The sequence below is a fragment of the Ipomoea nil genome, unplaced genomic scaffold, assembly GCF_001879475.1.
Source record: "Ipomoea nil cultivar Tokyo-kokei standard unplaced genomic scaffold, Asagao_1.1 scaffold1868, whole genome shotgun sequence".
Taxonomy (NCBI): domain Eukaryota; kingdom Viridiplantae; phylum Streptophyta; class Magnoliopsida; order Solanales; family Convolvulaceae; genus Ipomoea; species Ipomoea nil.
The window spans coordinates 271,339-287,816 of NW_017618296.1; the positions used below are offsets into that span (position 1 = coordinate 271,339).

Here is a 16,478-nt window from a genome sequence, read left to right on the forward strand (position 1 = left end):
AAGATTTAGATGGAAAAAAAGTTTAGAAGCTACTAACTTAGTTTTGAAAGGGTACATAGGGTAGCGTTTCAAAATAAGCTATTATTTTAATTTTTAAGCTACTAGCTTATTTTTGGAACATTATCAAACAGAGTTTATAGCTTATTAGTAGTTTAAAATAAGCTATAAGGTCTGTCAAACATGACTTATATTTTAGCGTGGACGACCATTGAACTAATTTTTTTTTTATATATATAAAAATAAATGCTAGACTTTAATTAGAATCATCCAACAAAATATTATAGAGGAAGAGAGGAAGGCAGGAAGACCACTCATTGCGATCTGGCTTGGAAATAGACTTTCGAGCTAACAAGTGGACAGTTTGGTTAGCATACTGCTTAACAAACAAGATATTGACACGAGCAAGCTAACTCAACATACCATTTACATCAAGCAAGATGGAATCAAAAGAATAAACTCCTATAGCAATACTTAAGCCATGAACAACAATCCGTGCATCTTATTCCACAATGAAATTTACTACTTGTTTTTATTTTAGCCAGTTGAGAGCTTTCCTAATTGCAATGGCTTCAGCCTCTTTTGGTGAGCAAATTCCCCTCTAGGGTGTACTTACAGTAGCCATGAAACTTCCAACGTCATCATGCAAGACCCACCCGAACCCCATCATACCTCTATGCTTGTCAATGACATCATCTACATTAGTTTAAGCCAACCCAGGTAGGGTTTATCCAATTTAACAGTGAAGTTGTGATTGGCAGGGAGGCTTTGTGCTATATTTTCATTTGTTTCTCTCTAGTCCATATGATAAGCTTTTGCCCTTTCCATAATACTTCTACCTGGAGTAGAAATGTCTCTCCAAATCTTATCATTTCTGCCAACCATATAAACCAACATGTCATAGCAATAAGAGAGGAGTCATCCATATTAGGGAGCCTGGGACTTTGAGAGAACCAATCTGCAAACATATTTTGTCTTGCCTGTCCAAGGGTCCTATACACATTCACTAGGACATGTTCTATAATTTCATCATCTTTAAGGTAAACTTATCAACTATCTTCTATATTAGTTTGTGTTAGAAACATTTGTATTTAGATTTTGATGATACCAAAAGTTAGGAATTTTAATCCCTTATTTAATTTATCTTTTAGACTTAGGCTATTTATGCTCAGATTCGATTAGTCTGAATAGTAACTCGAGAAGTCACGATTCAGATAGACAAAACAATTCGAATGATAACTCGAAAGGTTATGTTTCGGTCAGTCTCAACAAAACGTTCGAATGGTAACCCGTAGTTATCTCTCGAATAGCTTGAAGATGAAGACCTTGAAGAGTTGAAGACTGAAGACGAATATTCGAAGAGTAGAAGCCTTATAAGACCGAAAGGTTGCAAAGGTCGAATGATGGAAGGGTTTACCTTTCGAAGTAAAGAATGAAATGACGGGTAAGGACAACCATTCGTAAAGAACTGCTCGAGACATTCTCTAAGCCAATAGTTCGAAACCTTAAAACACTAGTGAATGTGACCAAAAGCAAAGAGAGTCCTGAGTTCACATCCCAAGAAATATTTTCCTTAAAAAGTCTAGACATTTTGTGGAGAGCAAATAGATATATTCAGCTCAAAATAAGTCTCTAACGGCTAGAAAGTCTGACAATTCTTCCTAACCTCCGGATTACCTGCTGGTCAATAGACGTTTGAAATTAGTTTCCCTCCAATGGACAAATTTCTAAAACGCCTATAAATATCCCCTTCCAAGACTGAAGAAGGTGCATGTCTTTCTAAAAATTTTATTAAGTGTTTAAGCGTTCAAAAACATTACAACTCGTGACCAGTTAGAGAGATCCAAAGCTACAAAGAAATATCCAGAAATTTTAGAAGCTTGTGCTACTCAAATCGTGAAGATCAAGTTCATCCTTCAAAGCCAAGGTTTCTTGTTGTAGATTGAAGAAACCTTATCTTCAACCTTTATAAACTCTACTCGGTAGAAGTATAAAGAGGCGGAGTAGACTGGTTATAGTTGAAAAACCTGTGGAGTTCAAGGCTGACTTTGTGTTCCAGACTTGAACGCCCTTGTTTTTACTAACGGATTAGTGCAAACCTCCTTAGGAGTTTTAAAGAGAAGAGTGGAGAAGGCTGAGTTGGTCGAACCACTATAAAAATCTCTCTCTCCCTCTCTCTCTCTCTCCCCCCCCCTCTCTCTCTCTCTCTCTCTCTATTTGAACAAACCTATACGTACAAAATAACCTAATAAGTGTTGGTCCCCGAAGGGTTGAGAACAATTTTAGGAGGGGGGGGGGGGGTGTATAGATTTGTTATGATAAAAAAATTAACGTTTCGTCTAAGTAAACCGAATGGTCACTTCAACGAATTGTTGAGTTTGCATAGCATAAATATTAAACCATTTTTAGTTAGTTTGCACGTAAGTTTGCTATTCTTAAAACTTATGAGTTGTTGTGAGAGATGGTATACAATGAGCAGTAAATAAAGATAGAGAGAGAGAGAGAGAGAGAGAGAGCAATTTTTATACTGGTTCGGCCAAACCAAGCATACTTCACTCTTCTTCTTAAAATTCCTAAGGAGGTTTGCGCTAATCCTTTTTGTACAAAGGGGGTGTTCAAGCCTTAAACACAAAGCTGGCCTTGAACTCCACAGGTTTTTCAACTCATTCGAGTTTACTCCGCCTCTTTATACTTTTACCGAGTAGAGTTACAAAGGGTTGAATATAAATGTTCTTCAATCTCCAACTAGAAAGCTTAGCTTTGATGGATGAACTTGAACTTCACAATTTGAGCAGCACAAGCTTCTAAAAAATCTAGATATATCTTTGTAGCTTTGGATCTCTCTCACTGGTCACGAGTTGTAAAGCTTTTGAACGCTTGACCACTTAATAAAATTATTAGAAATGACCAACTTCTTCTTCAGTCTTGGAAATGGGTATTTATAGGCATTTTAGAAATGTGTCCGTTGGAGGGAAACCCATTTCAAACGTCTATTGACCCGCGTGTAGAGACTAGTATGTAATCCGGAGGTTAGGTAGACTTGTCAGAATTTCTAGCCGTTAGACCACTTAATTTGCGCTGAACATAATTTTTGTTCTACACAAAATGTCTAGGCTTTTTAAGGAAAATCCTCCTTGGAATGTGAACCTAGGACTCTCTTTGCCTTGTCACATTCTACCATAAAGAATTAGTGTTTTAAGGTTCTGAACTGTCAACTTAGAGAATGTCTCGAGCAGTTCTTTTTGAGTGGTTAACTGTCACTATTCGAGTTAACGTTTTGAACCTTAACACTCTACAACCTCTCAGATATGAATGGTTGACCTTACCATTCGTTCCATCTTTTTACTTCGAAAGGTAGGTCCTTCCATTATTCGGCCTTTGCAATCTTCTGGTCTTGCAATCTTCGACTCTTCGAATCTTCATCTCGGGCTCTTCAAGTCTTCAAATCTTCGAGGTCTTCATCTTTAAGATGTTCGAGGGGTAACTATTCAGGTTACCATTTGAATATTTTGTTGAGACCGACCGAACGTAACCTTTTGAGTTATCATTTGGATTGTTTTGTCTATTCGAATTGTGATTTCTTGAGTTACTATTCGGACTAATCAAATTTGAGCATAAATAAGCTAGGTCTAAAAGACAAAATAAATAGGGGACTAAAATTCCTAACTACTTACAGGGCGTTTGGTTGGAAGGATTTTAAATTCCCTTCCCATTTAATTCTCACCTAATTCCAAAGACCATTAAATTCCGTAGTTTGGTTGGTGGGAATTACAATTCCATGGAATTGCAATTCCCCCATTTTCATGGAATTAAAATCCCATGTCCCCCCCTGGTATTTTAATTCCTGGGAAAAAAAGATAGTGATGAGTCAAAATTACTCATTCCTTTTTTAACCTAAAATTAATGTCTAACAACAATAATGAACATTTTTGACTTTATACTACTTATTCCCTTTCAATTCCCATGTATACCAAACATTGGAATTGAATTTCCCAGTAATTTTATTCCTGTCAACCAAACACTGGAATTTAAATTCCCACTTTATTCCCAGTAATTCAACTCCCATGGAATTACAATTCCTTTCCCACATAATTCCCTCCCTCCAACCAAACGCCCTGTTATGGTATAATCAAAATCTAAATACAAATGTTCCTAACAATTCCCCCATTTTAATGATGCCAAAACCTATACCCAAATTATAAGGTTGTTTTAAAACTTGAATTGATTTTTCATTACAATTCAGTCCATAATTGAGTTTGACAAATATTGTTATAGGAATTAAAGTACTGGAAATTTAAAACACTACGCAACACACACACTGAAAATATTTCATTAATTGCTCAAAAATATTATATATTACATTCAGTGGACAAAAAGCGTTAAGTAAATAAACATTACAAAAATTAGTTATGCAGCTTCAGTCCATGCTCATGTTGATGCTTATTGGCTTTCTCAACAGCTAGATCCAAAATCTTTTTGATATGTCTACGCGTTGTTACAATGTTGCCTTCTACCACCAAATGATCATACATATGAGTGATCTTGAAGCTATGGTAGTTATTGAAGGCTTCTAGAATGTTTGCTCTTTCAAACATTTCGTCTCTAATTGTTAGCCTTGCTCACTTTTCATTCCTAAGCTATTATTGTCGTTATATTTTTCGTCCATTTACTAACAAAACATTAGAGATGAAAAGTGAGTACGAGAAGTTAGTTTAGAGACGAAAAATGAGCACGATAAGTTAATAAAAGGACGAAAAGTGCAACATCAATAATGATTTAGGCGTGAAAAGTGAGCTAGACTAATAATTGGGGACAAATTATATAAATTATCCGGACGAAAAATACAATTTTTCCTATGATCCATTGTGCGCTGAAGCGATGGCTGTCCAATAAGCCCTCTCTTGCTCAAATCTAAACAACTCCACAACGTCACCATTGAGTTAGATTGTGCAGTCGTTTGTGCTGCTGCTCTTAAAAGTACTACACAAGTAATGTCTTATTTCGGTCTTATTATTCAGGATTGTGTTAACATCCTTTGGAGAATCGAGAACAATAGTATTCATCATGTTAGAAGATCAACGAATCGTGTGGCTCACACTCTAGCTAAGGCATCGGGTTCCCAGTTTGGTTTTATTATTTGGAAAGACACTCCCCCAAATTGTATTCGTGACTTTTTTTAGTTAATTAATGCATGCCCTTCACTTTTAAAATAATAATAATAATAATTTTAAGTTAAGATTGAGAAAGTAATTATGAACATATAGTCCATTGTAAATGAGGTAACACTCAAAAGTTGAGGTGCGTGTCCAATATCGCCAACTCATAGCATATGTTGCATAATTGAAAAGCTTTTAAGAAAACAGGGGTCGAAATTGAATTTCCGTGAAATTTTAGTTGGCCAGAATTGCAAGCGACTGGCCCCCCTTTCTCCGGCCTTGAGAACAAAGAAAACTACGGAGCAACGGTTTAAGATAATTCCGGACAGCTTTGTACCCTGCAGGCTGCAGCCATGGCGACGAGCCTTCCATGGCACCCCCTACCACCCTCGAGAACCAAACTTCTATATCGTACTCCAAGACAGTTCATTCCTATCCGCCACATGACTCCCGTACAGGCCTTCAGGCGCAGCGACTTTGATATGTTCGCCAGGCGAATAAGCTCCGGCGAGGCTTGGAGAGACGCGTGGCGCCGAGCAAACGACGGCTTCGAGCAGTTCGTTTTCGAAACGAAGAAGACAGCTGAGCGCATCGATCGGAGATACAGTGTCTCGCAGCGGTTGCACGCGGCGGCGCAATCCACTCTTTACCGTGCCCGTGAAATTGACCGCGAATTTGAGATTACTGATCGCTGGCGTACCTTTACTCTCGATTTCAGCAGAAATTGGCCGAGGGTTTGTTCATTTTCTCTCTGTATTATAGAGTTATTAAGCTGCGCAATCCATAAAATGAGTATACCGTACCACGAAGCTAGTATGTATATTCCATAAGTTATGAGAATTTTGTCTCAATCTGGGTAATTATTTAGATTTCCGTTGCATCTGCAGTACAGGAAGCAGTTAAATGACTTTTTGGATACTCCGATAGGAAGAACTATTACGGTAAGTGATCCTCGCCACTCCAATAGCACCAATTTTTCTAACAGACTTATACGGGAAGTCTTTTGTTCTTGTTTTGGGCTTTACCACAACTACTATGAACGCTAGAGTTTTCTGTTCTATTTTGCTCTTTAGAGTTTATTAGGTTTGTACTTTCCTTCAGCATCCCAGTGTATCTTTTGGTCACAATTTTTAGTATAATTTGCCAAATTGCATCTAAATATGTCCATTTACTGAGGTTCTATAGATCATATTTGTTATCATTTTGCAAAATCCTTATCTAAGTGTGCACATTTGCAGACATTCTTCTTCCTATGGTTTGCTCTATCAGGATGGCTGTTTCAGTTTCTGATATTTGCATTATGGGTCTTGCCATTTGCTGCTCCTCTTCTTATAGGTGCTGTTGCAAAAAATCTTGTAATTCAGGTAAATTGTTTTGTTGTGCTGCCTTCATCAATTTGTGGTTGAATTATTTGGTTGAATGGTCTTGACTCTTGAGTTTGCAATTGCAAAGGGTGTTATTCACAATTTCACATGATGGTCATATTATTATAGTTTGAGGCTTTGAGCTAATTTAGGGTGTGTTTGGTTCGCACATGGGAATCGGAATCGGAATGGGTATCAAATACTTGGTAATGGTAATGGGTTTTAGCTGTTTGGTAATAGGGTGGAATGAGAATGATTATCAATAATGCTGTTTGGTTATGTATAATCCTATAATGGGAATAAAGATTTTAAAAATACAAGAACACAAAATCAAGACAATTGATTCTAATATAAAGACATCCAAAACACCAGTATGAACAAAAAAATAAAAATAAAAATCTAAAAGCACTAATCAAAGGGAATGAGAAGGAATAAGGGAATGAAAGGGGATGATACCCTTATTTTATTTGGTATGGGTTTTTCAATTAAGGGGGTATTTCAAACCCATAGTATTGTTCTAAAAACCTATCAACCAAACAATACCAATCACTTTGATACTCATTCCTTAGAGCTAAACCTGTCAACCAAACACACCCTTAATCATTTATAAGTAGGAAATTGCAGAATTGACAACAGTCCTGATTCACTTGTGCAGGGAGAATGCCCAGCTTGTAGAAAGCAGTTTATTGGATATAAAAACCAAACAATTCGCTGCACTACTTGTAGAAACATTGTGTGGCAACCACAAGGTGATTTCTTCTCCGGAGGCGGTCGAGGTTCTAAGTCGTCAAAGTCACAGCCAGATGTCATTGATGTTGAGTTTGAAGAGAAATAAACTTAGAGGTCTATTTGGCACTTACGGCTTTTCTACATGGGGATACAGAACATATATTACTACATAACAAGAACGAAGTTATTTGAGGAGTATGTTAAATGTCTCTTCCTATATCTTCTTAATGTCCTTGTAAGTCCAATTGTGGTTATCCTTTTTTAGTTCATGAGATTTTAGATGGAGAACTAAACTGCAGGTTTTACCTCCGATGTGCTATAAATCTCTCATTGTTTTTTTAAAATCACATTCATCTTAGTAATTTTGGTATTGGTTGAGAGAATCTTGTGAAATAAATTAGCATGAATATGAACAGTACTCATCAACATCAATTCTTAATTAAAACAACCATATTACTTCACTATCATGGCCTTAGAGGCCCTAGAAATCTGCTTATTTATGCCATCAACTGCAAGCGTAAAGTCTAATAAGTGTTGCTGAGGCATGTTTTCCCTTTGGTTAGTTATGTTGCGTGCTTGATCGCTTTCTGAGATGCGGTTGATGGATCAATTTGAGATCATTCATGTGCTATTTAGGTTACATGATAGAACAAGATGAACACATACAACCTCATTTTCAAGATGCTTTGTTCTTATCTAAGAGATAGGAGATGGTAGATATCCAGATCCTTGATTGGTTCATATCTTCAAAGAGAAGCTTAACTATTCCACTCTCTGTCTTTAAACTCAGAATGTAGTTGTGTTGACCTTCTGTACATTCCTCTGCAATTCTCATGAGCTTGTCTGCAAGGGGGGGATGTATTTCATCAGCTAATCTTCTGTATTAGATACCAACACAGCCTGGGAGGATGACCTCAGAGTAATAGTTGCTAATTCAAGTAGTGGAACAATAGATGAGAGCTTACAGTCTTTGGAAGTTCTTAGAGCCCAAAAGTTATTCTTTCCAACACTCAGAATGAGCTGTTTTTGCTTTAGATGCACAGTTACCCATTTGTCCTCTATACGCCCTGCATTTTGTATTAAGCATGTGTTAGGTTTTGAGGACAAACTTGAGAATATACACTAATAGAATGTTTTGGTGGTAAATTCTGGTTGTGTTGCTCACCTGAGGGCATGATTATCCATATTCTAGCACTTACTCTCGTAATACATGGGGTCCTACTAAGGGAATCCTCAAGGATTCTAGATTTGAGAATTGCAGCACCTCTTAGACCTGGTGACAAGAAGTTAGCTCCAGTTGATTAGGGTTGTGAATTTGTACTTGATTTTCTGTATTCTTAGACATGTGTGTGTGTCAAAAGTGAAGGGAATTGATGAGAGAAAGGTTTTACATGTTGCTGTGGTTGCTGTCACTGCTAGCATATCTATAGGAGTATGGATGGCGAGACCAGAGTTGACAGCAGCCGCAACTTGAACTCTTCCTGCACCGAGAGATTCTGCTGCCTCAGCACATACTGTTGTTACAAGAGCTGCTGCTGAAGCAAGAACAGCACCCATATTGTTTCTCTGTTCTCCTGATATAGCATTATTGAAGTGAAACTCTTCTGTTTCTGCTTTGCTACTGCTGGCAAGCCCGGCAATTGCTGCAGCAAGCTGTGTAAGAGAGAGTGCAGCATGCACTTTTGCAGTTCTCAGTCGGAGTTTCTCTTTCTTCTCCTGATGTGATGATCTGAAGAACCTAGTTAATAAGTTGCCCTTTGACCATTGCTTCATTACAGAGGAATTATCTTCTCTAGTTGCTAGTGCTTTACTGGTGGTATTCCGAGACATCTCCTCGAGTTGTTCTTGCTGGTATTCTAGGTCTGTGCTTGTCACTGGCAAGAGATGGTTCTGCAGAGGTAGAAAAAAGAAAAGATTGTAAGAGCAGGGGATTGTACGTGAATTTCCTAATTCACTTCACAGAGTGCAAATTGTGTACACCAAGGCTGTCGTTGAACTATTGAAGGTAGAATGCTAAGTTTATGTTTGTTGTTTTTGCTCATAATTCATTTTGTATAGTCCTAGAAATGTTCTTACACCAGATGATAACATATGTAGGAATTCGTTGGAAGAAGGGCTCCATGTTCTACACAAGAATTCCATGGCGTTGGTCTGAGTTGATGTCATCTCTCTTGATTGAGGGTAAGAATGGAATGGGTTTGCCTGTTGGCTTCTTCTCCAGCATATCTTCTCTGGTTCAATGGCCTAAGAATTGGGGCAGAAAAACAACCCGACATGTTAGGTAAGATTTCTGTATGGACTCATCAACTGTGCATATATAGAGCTATAACTTAGGAGGGCTTTAGCCCAGTGGTAGGGTAAAGCTCCATCATCATTCCTCTCTCTCATGATGCACTAAAAAGAAATAGTGTGAGAACTCACAGGTGAGTAGGACACTGAGTTTTGCTTAGCCATAATTTGAACTCTCTTCTTGTAGTTTCAAGTTTCCAAACTGCCACAGAAATTATATTTAAATCTGAATACTATTGATTGAAGTACGAAAATAGAAACTAAGCACAAAATATATGGTACCTGACTGATGAATGATGAATGATGATTAGAGTTTTGCTTGAAAGGGAAAGCTTAGGCTAGCGCGAAATCATTCCAAGAGTAGAAAACCCATATCTCCATACTTAAGTATCAAATGATTTCTAAGAAGAAAATAAGATAAACTTTCTATATAAGGGAACTAGGGAAGGTATTATATCTAAAGTTGCATGGAAAGAAAAGAATGGCCATAGTTAAAGGGAGTAAGCGTTGTGGGATTCTCAATTCTTAGTGATGGTACCTAACACTCCCACCTTGCATTGGCCTATCACCAATAAATGGTTTTTAAGATTGTGGTCCAATGTCATCTACTTTTCTTTTTTAGGCAATGCATACTTTAATTATAGGCTTAGAAGTTAGATGTACCATGGTGATGCGTAAATACTAAATACCACTTAACAAAGCATCATGATGATTGGAATTCTAACAATCTTTTACTGTTTTATTATATTCTTCCCAAAAGTTGGATCCCCAACCCCAATAGCCCCCACACCCCGGCCCGACAGAGCATCTGGGAGGATGTAAATCATGGTAACTCAGTTGAACACAGATGCTAGACCTTTGCTTACTGTTTTATTATATTTGTATTATTGTTGCCTGCTATTGCATGAAAATTTCTCACTTCTGCTTTAAAACTTCACATAGGAGGACCATTAGTTATATAATGTATGAATTCAATGATTTTGATTTGGATGAAGAGGGAATCCCACAACCCTTTTAGGTGTAGGTAAACCCCGCCTTGTGACTCTAGCCGGTAAAGGACCATAAGAAAGTAAACCATTATAGGTTACTCATAGTTGACCGGCTCAAACTAAAGAGGCAACTAGGCAAGTATTTGAACCCTTGACTTTGTGTTTATAAGTGTGGATCTCTTGTCATCTTGGCTGGAGTTACCCACAATGATTTTGATTTGATGATGTGATGTGGAGTGTGAAGAATATACCTTTAGAAGTTGATAAAAGATGGGATGATGCAGGATGAAGTGTGGTCTCTGAACAGTGATCACGTGTATGATGCAATGCCACTAAAGTAGAAGCTAGGGTGGTTACTGTTTATAGTAGAGTAGAATGAGGTCCACTTTCCATGTTGACACAACAATTGAGCAACAGCAGATGGATTGCGCATGAAAAGATTTTGCTTTGCCCAATCACCTTCTGCATGGTAATGGTGAACAAGTAGGCAAATTCACTTTTACCAAGGTATACTCACTTTCGAGAGTTGGATTTTTTTATTTCAAATTTTTTATAAACAAAAAAATTAAGGACAATCAGCAGCTGGCTTCATGGCTGCCACCTGCCCGCGCGATTTTCATTGGACAACGTTGGAGCTACGGAGTACTAATTTTCCATTACTTATTTTCGTGGAATTGGAATTGGAATGGGATGATAATCTTCTCTTTGATTCTCCAAGCACATTATAGGTTGAAAAGGTCTAGAGGATCATTAGGGGGATTTTTTTGGCAATTTATATTATGGACGTGGACTTGGATCAAAACGATGAAGTACAAAATTCATATTCATAAGATATAGAATTTCATAATACAAAACACAAAAAATCAATACAAGATACGTACACATGTTATATATTTAATTATTTTTCAAATCTAATTTAGGTACATAATTTGTGTTCATAGGTACATAATTTCACAACACAAGGTACACAAATTATAACATAAGACATAATTACTAATTTGTTTCAGGTACAGAATCCATACTCTTAAGTCTTAAGGTATAGAATTTCATAATACAAGACACAAAAACTCACAACATAAGGTACATAAATATGCACTAGGGTCTACAGTGAACTGTGAACCTTGGTCCATGGTATACCTGTATAAGGATTGGATTTTTTTTTTGCGACCTTATTATGGGGGATTTTTCACCTACGTCAAGTGTTGCAAAAATCGCGCCTAGACGCCGATTAATCGTCGCCTAGGCATTAGGCGCTCGCCAAGGCGGTCCTCAGGCGCCTAGAGGGCACCTAACTATTTTTTTCAACATTGCCTACGTCCTTATCTCACTTATGAAAATTATATTAACATTTGAACAAATAATTGATAGATAGTGTTGGTGTAGGCAATGGTCCACACAATTGTGTAGACCATGAAATCAGGTACATTTTTAATATATTAAAAATACATTATTTTTATATTGAAGGTACATTATTTTTATACTGAATGTACATTATATAAAATAATGTACCCTTAGTATATTAAAAATGTATTTTAAAAAATGTACCTTATGTACATAAATAATTTATCTTTAGTATATTAAAAATGTACATTTTATTTATGGTCCACACAATAATGATTGGTTGGTGTATAGATTGCATTGTTAATCATAGTCCGAAATTAATGGTGGCTCGATTAGAATGAAAAATCTTAAGGTTAGGGTCAAAAATTTTTAGCCCGATAAGCTCGGTGGCCTGAACGGATTTACTCGAAACTTAGTGGGTTAACTTGATAGCTCAAGTCACTTAAGACTATTTTTTGTTTCACAAGTAATGTGGAATAAAATATACATTGAGTTTATATGTAAGTTCATCTTTAGTATTTTTTATTACTAAATTTGTAAATAATATTTTAATAAATATATTAATAAGTTTATTACAAAATAAAATACTTTTATTAAAAAAAATTATAATTATTATTATACTATAGTGTAAATATATTAATTATTTTTAGATGAAATTTAAAACGAAGGTTTAGATTGATTGAATGATGTATAAGTTTATATTTATTAGTATAAGTGCACTAGTGTATTAAAATTGAAAATTTAGAACTAGTTGAGCCATCTAATAAGTTCAACAGCTTGAAGTTTTAAACAAAAAAAAAAAAAAAATGATTAAGCGAAATTGATAAGCTTGATAGCACGATAGGCATCGGACTAGCTTAAAACAAAATAGGTTGACCCGATTGACATTCCTAATTTCCTATGTATAGGAATCGCTATTTGCATTTTTAGAATATCACTTTCAAAAGTGAACTTTATCGTCATATTATTACTATTCCTTTTTCGTAAATATATATCATGGACCAAGGTACATGTATTAACATACACCCAATGTATCTCTATCTTTTATCCTTAAATTTTCTTTTCCAAATTAAATTTAATTTTTTTCTTCTTTTTGTACAAATAAAATTAATGTATAAAGAATATATATATATATACACACACACACACACACAAGTTTTATTAAATTTACATGTACATAAAGTCATTCCTTATGTACATAAGTCACTACATTACACGGAAGACAAACGGAGAAGATCCTTGCGTGGATTAGATTGCCCTTAATATCCATTGAATATTTTGACGAGGAGTTTCTTTGCAAGATTGCCTGGAAGATAGGTTGGCTGATTAAGATCGATGATACCACGAGTCTGATATCAAGGGGTAAGTTCGCAAGGATTTGCGTCGAGATCGACATAACCAAACCACTGCTATCTAAGTTCAACCTTCGCTAGCATACATGCCCGTTGAGTACGAAGGCATTCATTTGGTTTGCTTCTCTTGCGGAATGTATGCGCATAGACAGGAACATTGTGGTCATGGGGAAGGTTCCCCTAAAGCTGTGGAAACTAAATAAGGTGAGACGACTCTGGACGGAAACCTCAAGAATGGGAACCTCGATACACCACCATTGATGACAAAATGGGCATCTTTCCCAGCGCCTCCTCTTGGGAAATATGGCCCTTGGATGCTCGTAACACACAGAGATAGAAGACCTTTGAGGAGGCTAGATAATCGAGGGCAACAATACCGTCGCCCTGAGTCTAACCAAGCTGTCGGCACGATGAAAGTTTATTAAAACCAGCTTTTTAATTCGAGATTTGCACCACTTGGGGAGTTGGAAGACTCAGCCCATGTCGCAGAGATCATTCAGACACCGATGCCGCAACCAGATATTCCAGTGATCAAAACTGGGGGTAAAATGTCAAACCAGATGGTAGAACTGAACCGGAGTCCGACTGTCCAACCAGACATCTCAGTGATAAGATGAGTGGTGAATCATCATCCAAAGCTATGGGAATGGTAAAATCTACTGCGTCACAACTAGGTATACATGTGATCAAGAAGGGGGGTATATCATTACCCCGCACTGGCCAGACGGAGTATCCTAACAATGCGGCATCACCTCGTAGCCAGAATAGTTTCGATTCACAGGAGCAAAGGAAATAAACCATTTACACCAAGAATGGCTGCTGCTGAAAAGGAGCATGTGGTTGTTCGGGGATCTGCCAGGGGTGGAGCCATCACTCGAACGATTGTCAACCATCATCGTGCCTATAATCCTGCTTCGCCAACGGATATGGGAGACCCAGGACCCTCCACTCTGCTGGATGAAGGCTTGGATTTCTTCGATTGTGACGATCCATCCAACGATGCAATGGAAGAAGATGATAGAATGGAGGGTCGGTTTGGTTCGGGGGCAGATGTCCGCCAGCTCGTTTGAGCTTTTTTCTCTTTTCGTTATTATGAATCTTCTTGTATGGAATTGTCAAGGTGCGGCGTCAAGATCATTTTGTCGTACCTTGAAGCAGTTTATCCACGAGCATAAACCATTGATCCTCTACCTGCTGGAACCTAAGGTTTCAGGTTCTCATGCAGATGTCATTTGTTCTAGCCTTGGCTTTGACCAGTGGTTAAGAGTTGAGGCCTTTGGATACTCTGGTGGGATTTGGGTGCTATGGAAGGAAACTATTGTGGTTGATGTCCTATTTACCCACCCACAATTTGTGGTTGTTAAGGTTACATAGAATAACTCTCCTTCATGGAATCTTTCTTTGGTTTATGCAGCCCCTACCATTCTATAAGGAAGGATTTATATTCCGAAATTTCCCGTTGTGAGTTCAACTCCCAAAACGGATGGTTATCCATAGGGGATTTTAACTCCATTGTTTCTAGTGACGAAGTTTCGAATAAGAATAATTTCTCTTCTATTTGTTGTGCAGGTTTTAACAAGTGGATTTTGAGGGAAGGGCTTATCGATATTGGTTTTTCTGGCTCCAAATATACATGGGCAAGATGCATTAATTCCACTTCATTTAAAGGCGCTAGATTGGATCGGGCATTGTGTAACGTAGAATGGAGACTTCGGTTCCCCGATGCAAAAATCATTCATTTGTCAAGAGTGAGTTCGGATCACACCCCCCTGTTGGTCTGACTTACACCTCCTTGTGTCTCTAATAGAGTGAAGAAATTCAGGTTTAACGCCTCTTAGGCCACCCATTTGGACTTCCTAAAGTTTGTGAATCAAAATTGGGAATCTAGCTCAAATTTGGAAATTCGCAAGCTATGTATGGGTCAGAAATTAGAGCAGTGGAATAAGACCGTCTTTGGTAATATTTTCCATAAGAAAAAGAGGACTTTCGCAAGATCGAATGGGGTTCAGAGATGTTTGGCCTCTCATCCGAGTTTGAACTTGATAAATCTTGACCGTAAATTGCGAAAGGAATACGAGGACATCCTTTTCCAAGAGGAACTTCTTGGGATTCCAACACTCCCGTGAGGAATGGATTGTTTCAGGAGACCGAAACACTCGGTTCTATCATGCTGCAACAACCATGAAGAAAGTGTTTTGAAAATTAAGACACTAAGGGACGAGCTGGGGAGCCTGATCACGGATGAGAGCATACTTATCCATCATATTAGTACTTATTTCGTCTTTCTTTTCACAGATGAAGGCATTGCCCCTCGTGGGGAGCTTTTGGGTAGTTTTCCGTGTCTTCAACCTTCGGATTGGCGAAGAATTAACTAGCCATTCTCACCAGATGAAATCAAGAGTGCCTTGTTTGAGATGGAACCCTTTAAGGCACCGGGACCTGACGTCTTACAGGTTGATTTTTTTCAGCAAACGTGGGATACAGTGGGGGCGAATCTGACTAAGTTTGCAGAAGATTTCTTGCTAATGGAACGCAGCCAGAAACTTCTAACGATACAATAATTACTCTTATTCCTAAAGTCCCAGAGCCCGAGTCCGTAAAGCAGCTTCATCCCATAGGTTTGTGTAACACAACATACAAGCTTCTAACAAAGACTATGGCGATAAGGTTGAAAGCAATTGCCCAAAAAATTGTCGGTCCTTACCAGGCTAGCTTTGTCCCCGGGAGACAAATCTCCGATAACATTCTAGTGTATCAAGAAGTGTTAAGTTCAATGCGGATGAGAAAAGGCAACACAGGTTGGATGATTATCAAAGTTGCTTCTCTGGCCTATGATAGATTATCATGGAGGTTTATTCAGGTAACTTTGCAGGAAGCTGGTTTTAACCATATCTGGATCAGAAACATAATGTCTTGTATCACTTCTTCAAGATTAGCAATTTTGTGTAACAACAAAGTGTAGGATTGGTTTAGGCCGAGTCGTGGAATCCGTCAAGGAGATCCTATTTTCCCTCTCATCTTCGTATTGTGCATTGAACGCGTTAGCCAACATATTAGCGAAATGGTCAAGTTAGGTAACTAGAAAGGAATTAGTTTTACAAGAGAAGACCTAACATTATCTCATTTACTTTTCGCAGATGATATGAACTTGTCCGGGGAGGCTACCGCTCAGTAGGCGAAGATCATGAACCAATGCCTTGAAACGTTCTTTAGTCATTCGGGACAACGTATTTGTGACAACCTAAAATTTAATTTGATAAA

The 16,478-nt window shown here is 37.7% G+C and overlaps 2 protein-coding genes and 1 long non-coding RNA gene across 3 annotated transcripts; 2 read left to right on the plus strand and 1 right to left on the minus strand.

Moving 5' to 3' along the window:
- The first annotated feature begins 5,367 nt into the window (after nucleotides 1-5,367).
- On the plus strand, nucleotides 5,368-7,605 carry LOC109193346. The gene is made up of 4 exons (XM_019344216.1): nucleotides 5,368-5,887; nucleotides 6,041-6,094; nucleotides 6,392-6,517; nucleotides 7,173-7,605. Exons 1-4 carry the CDS (start codon nucleotides 5,507-5,509, stop codon nucleotides 7,350-7,352), a joined length of 741 nt encoding a protein of 246 aa, XP_019199761.1. The 5' UTR covers nucleotides 5,368-5,506; the 3' UTR covers nucleotides 7,353-7,605.
- Nucleotides 7,606-7,662: 57 nt separating this feature from the next.
- On the minus strand, nucleotides 7,663-9,740 carry LOC109193345. Its single transcript, XM_019344215.1, has 6 exons — nucleotides 9,668-9,740; nucleotides 9,323-9,490; nucleotides 8,638-9,136; nucleotides 8,412-8,519; nucleotides 8,212-8,313; nucleotides 7,663-8,089 (listed from the first exon to the last, which is right to left on the minus strand). Exons 1-6 carry the CDS (start codon nucleotides 9,698-9,700, stop codon nucleotides 7,923-7,925), a joined length of 1,077 nt encoding a protein of 358 aa, XP_019199760.1. The 5' UTR covers nucleotides 9,701-9,740; the 3' UTR covers nucleotides 7,663-7,922.
- Nucleotides 8,519-9,780, plus strand: LOC109193347. The gene is made up of 2 exons (XR_002056267.1): nucleotides 8,519-9,251; nucleotides 9,344-9,780. It is a non-coding gene; the product is annotated as an uncharacterized LOC109193347 (long non-coding RNA).
- The last annotated feature ends 6,698 nt before the right edge of the window (nucleotides 9,781-16,478 follow it).

Bases quoted from the DNA above. Each gene is read 5' to 3' on its own strand.
- LOC109193346 (XM_019344216.1), top strand. From the start codon at position 5,507: ATGGCGACGAGCCTTCCATGGCACCCCCTACCACCCTCGAGAACCAAA. The intron at 6,095-6,391 runs GTAAGTGATCCT...GCACATTTGCAG, and splicing joins CGATAGGAAGAACTATTACG to ACATTCTTCTTCCTATGGTT. The intron at 6,518-7,172 runs GTAAATTGTTTT...TCACTTGTGCAG, and splicing joins CAAAAAATCTTGTAATTCAG to GGAGAATGCCCAGCTTGTAG.
- LOC109193345 (XM_019344215.1), bottom strand. From the start codon at position 9,700: ATGGCTAAGCAAAACTCAGTGTCCTACTCACCT. The intron at 9,491-9,667 runs GTGAGTTCTCAC...CCCAATTCTTAG, and splicing joins ACTCAGTGTCCTACTCACCT to GCCATTGAACCAGAGAAGAT. The intron at 8,314-8,411 runs GTGAGCAACACA...TACAAAATGCAG, and splicing joins ATGGATAATCATGCCCTCAG to GGCGTATAGAGGACAAATGG.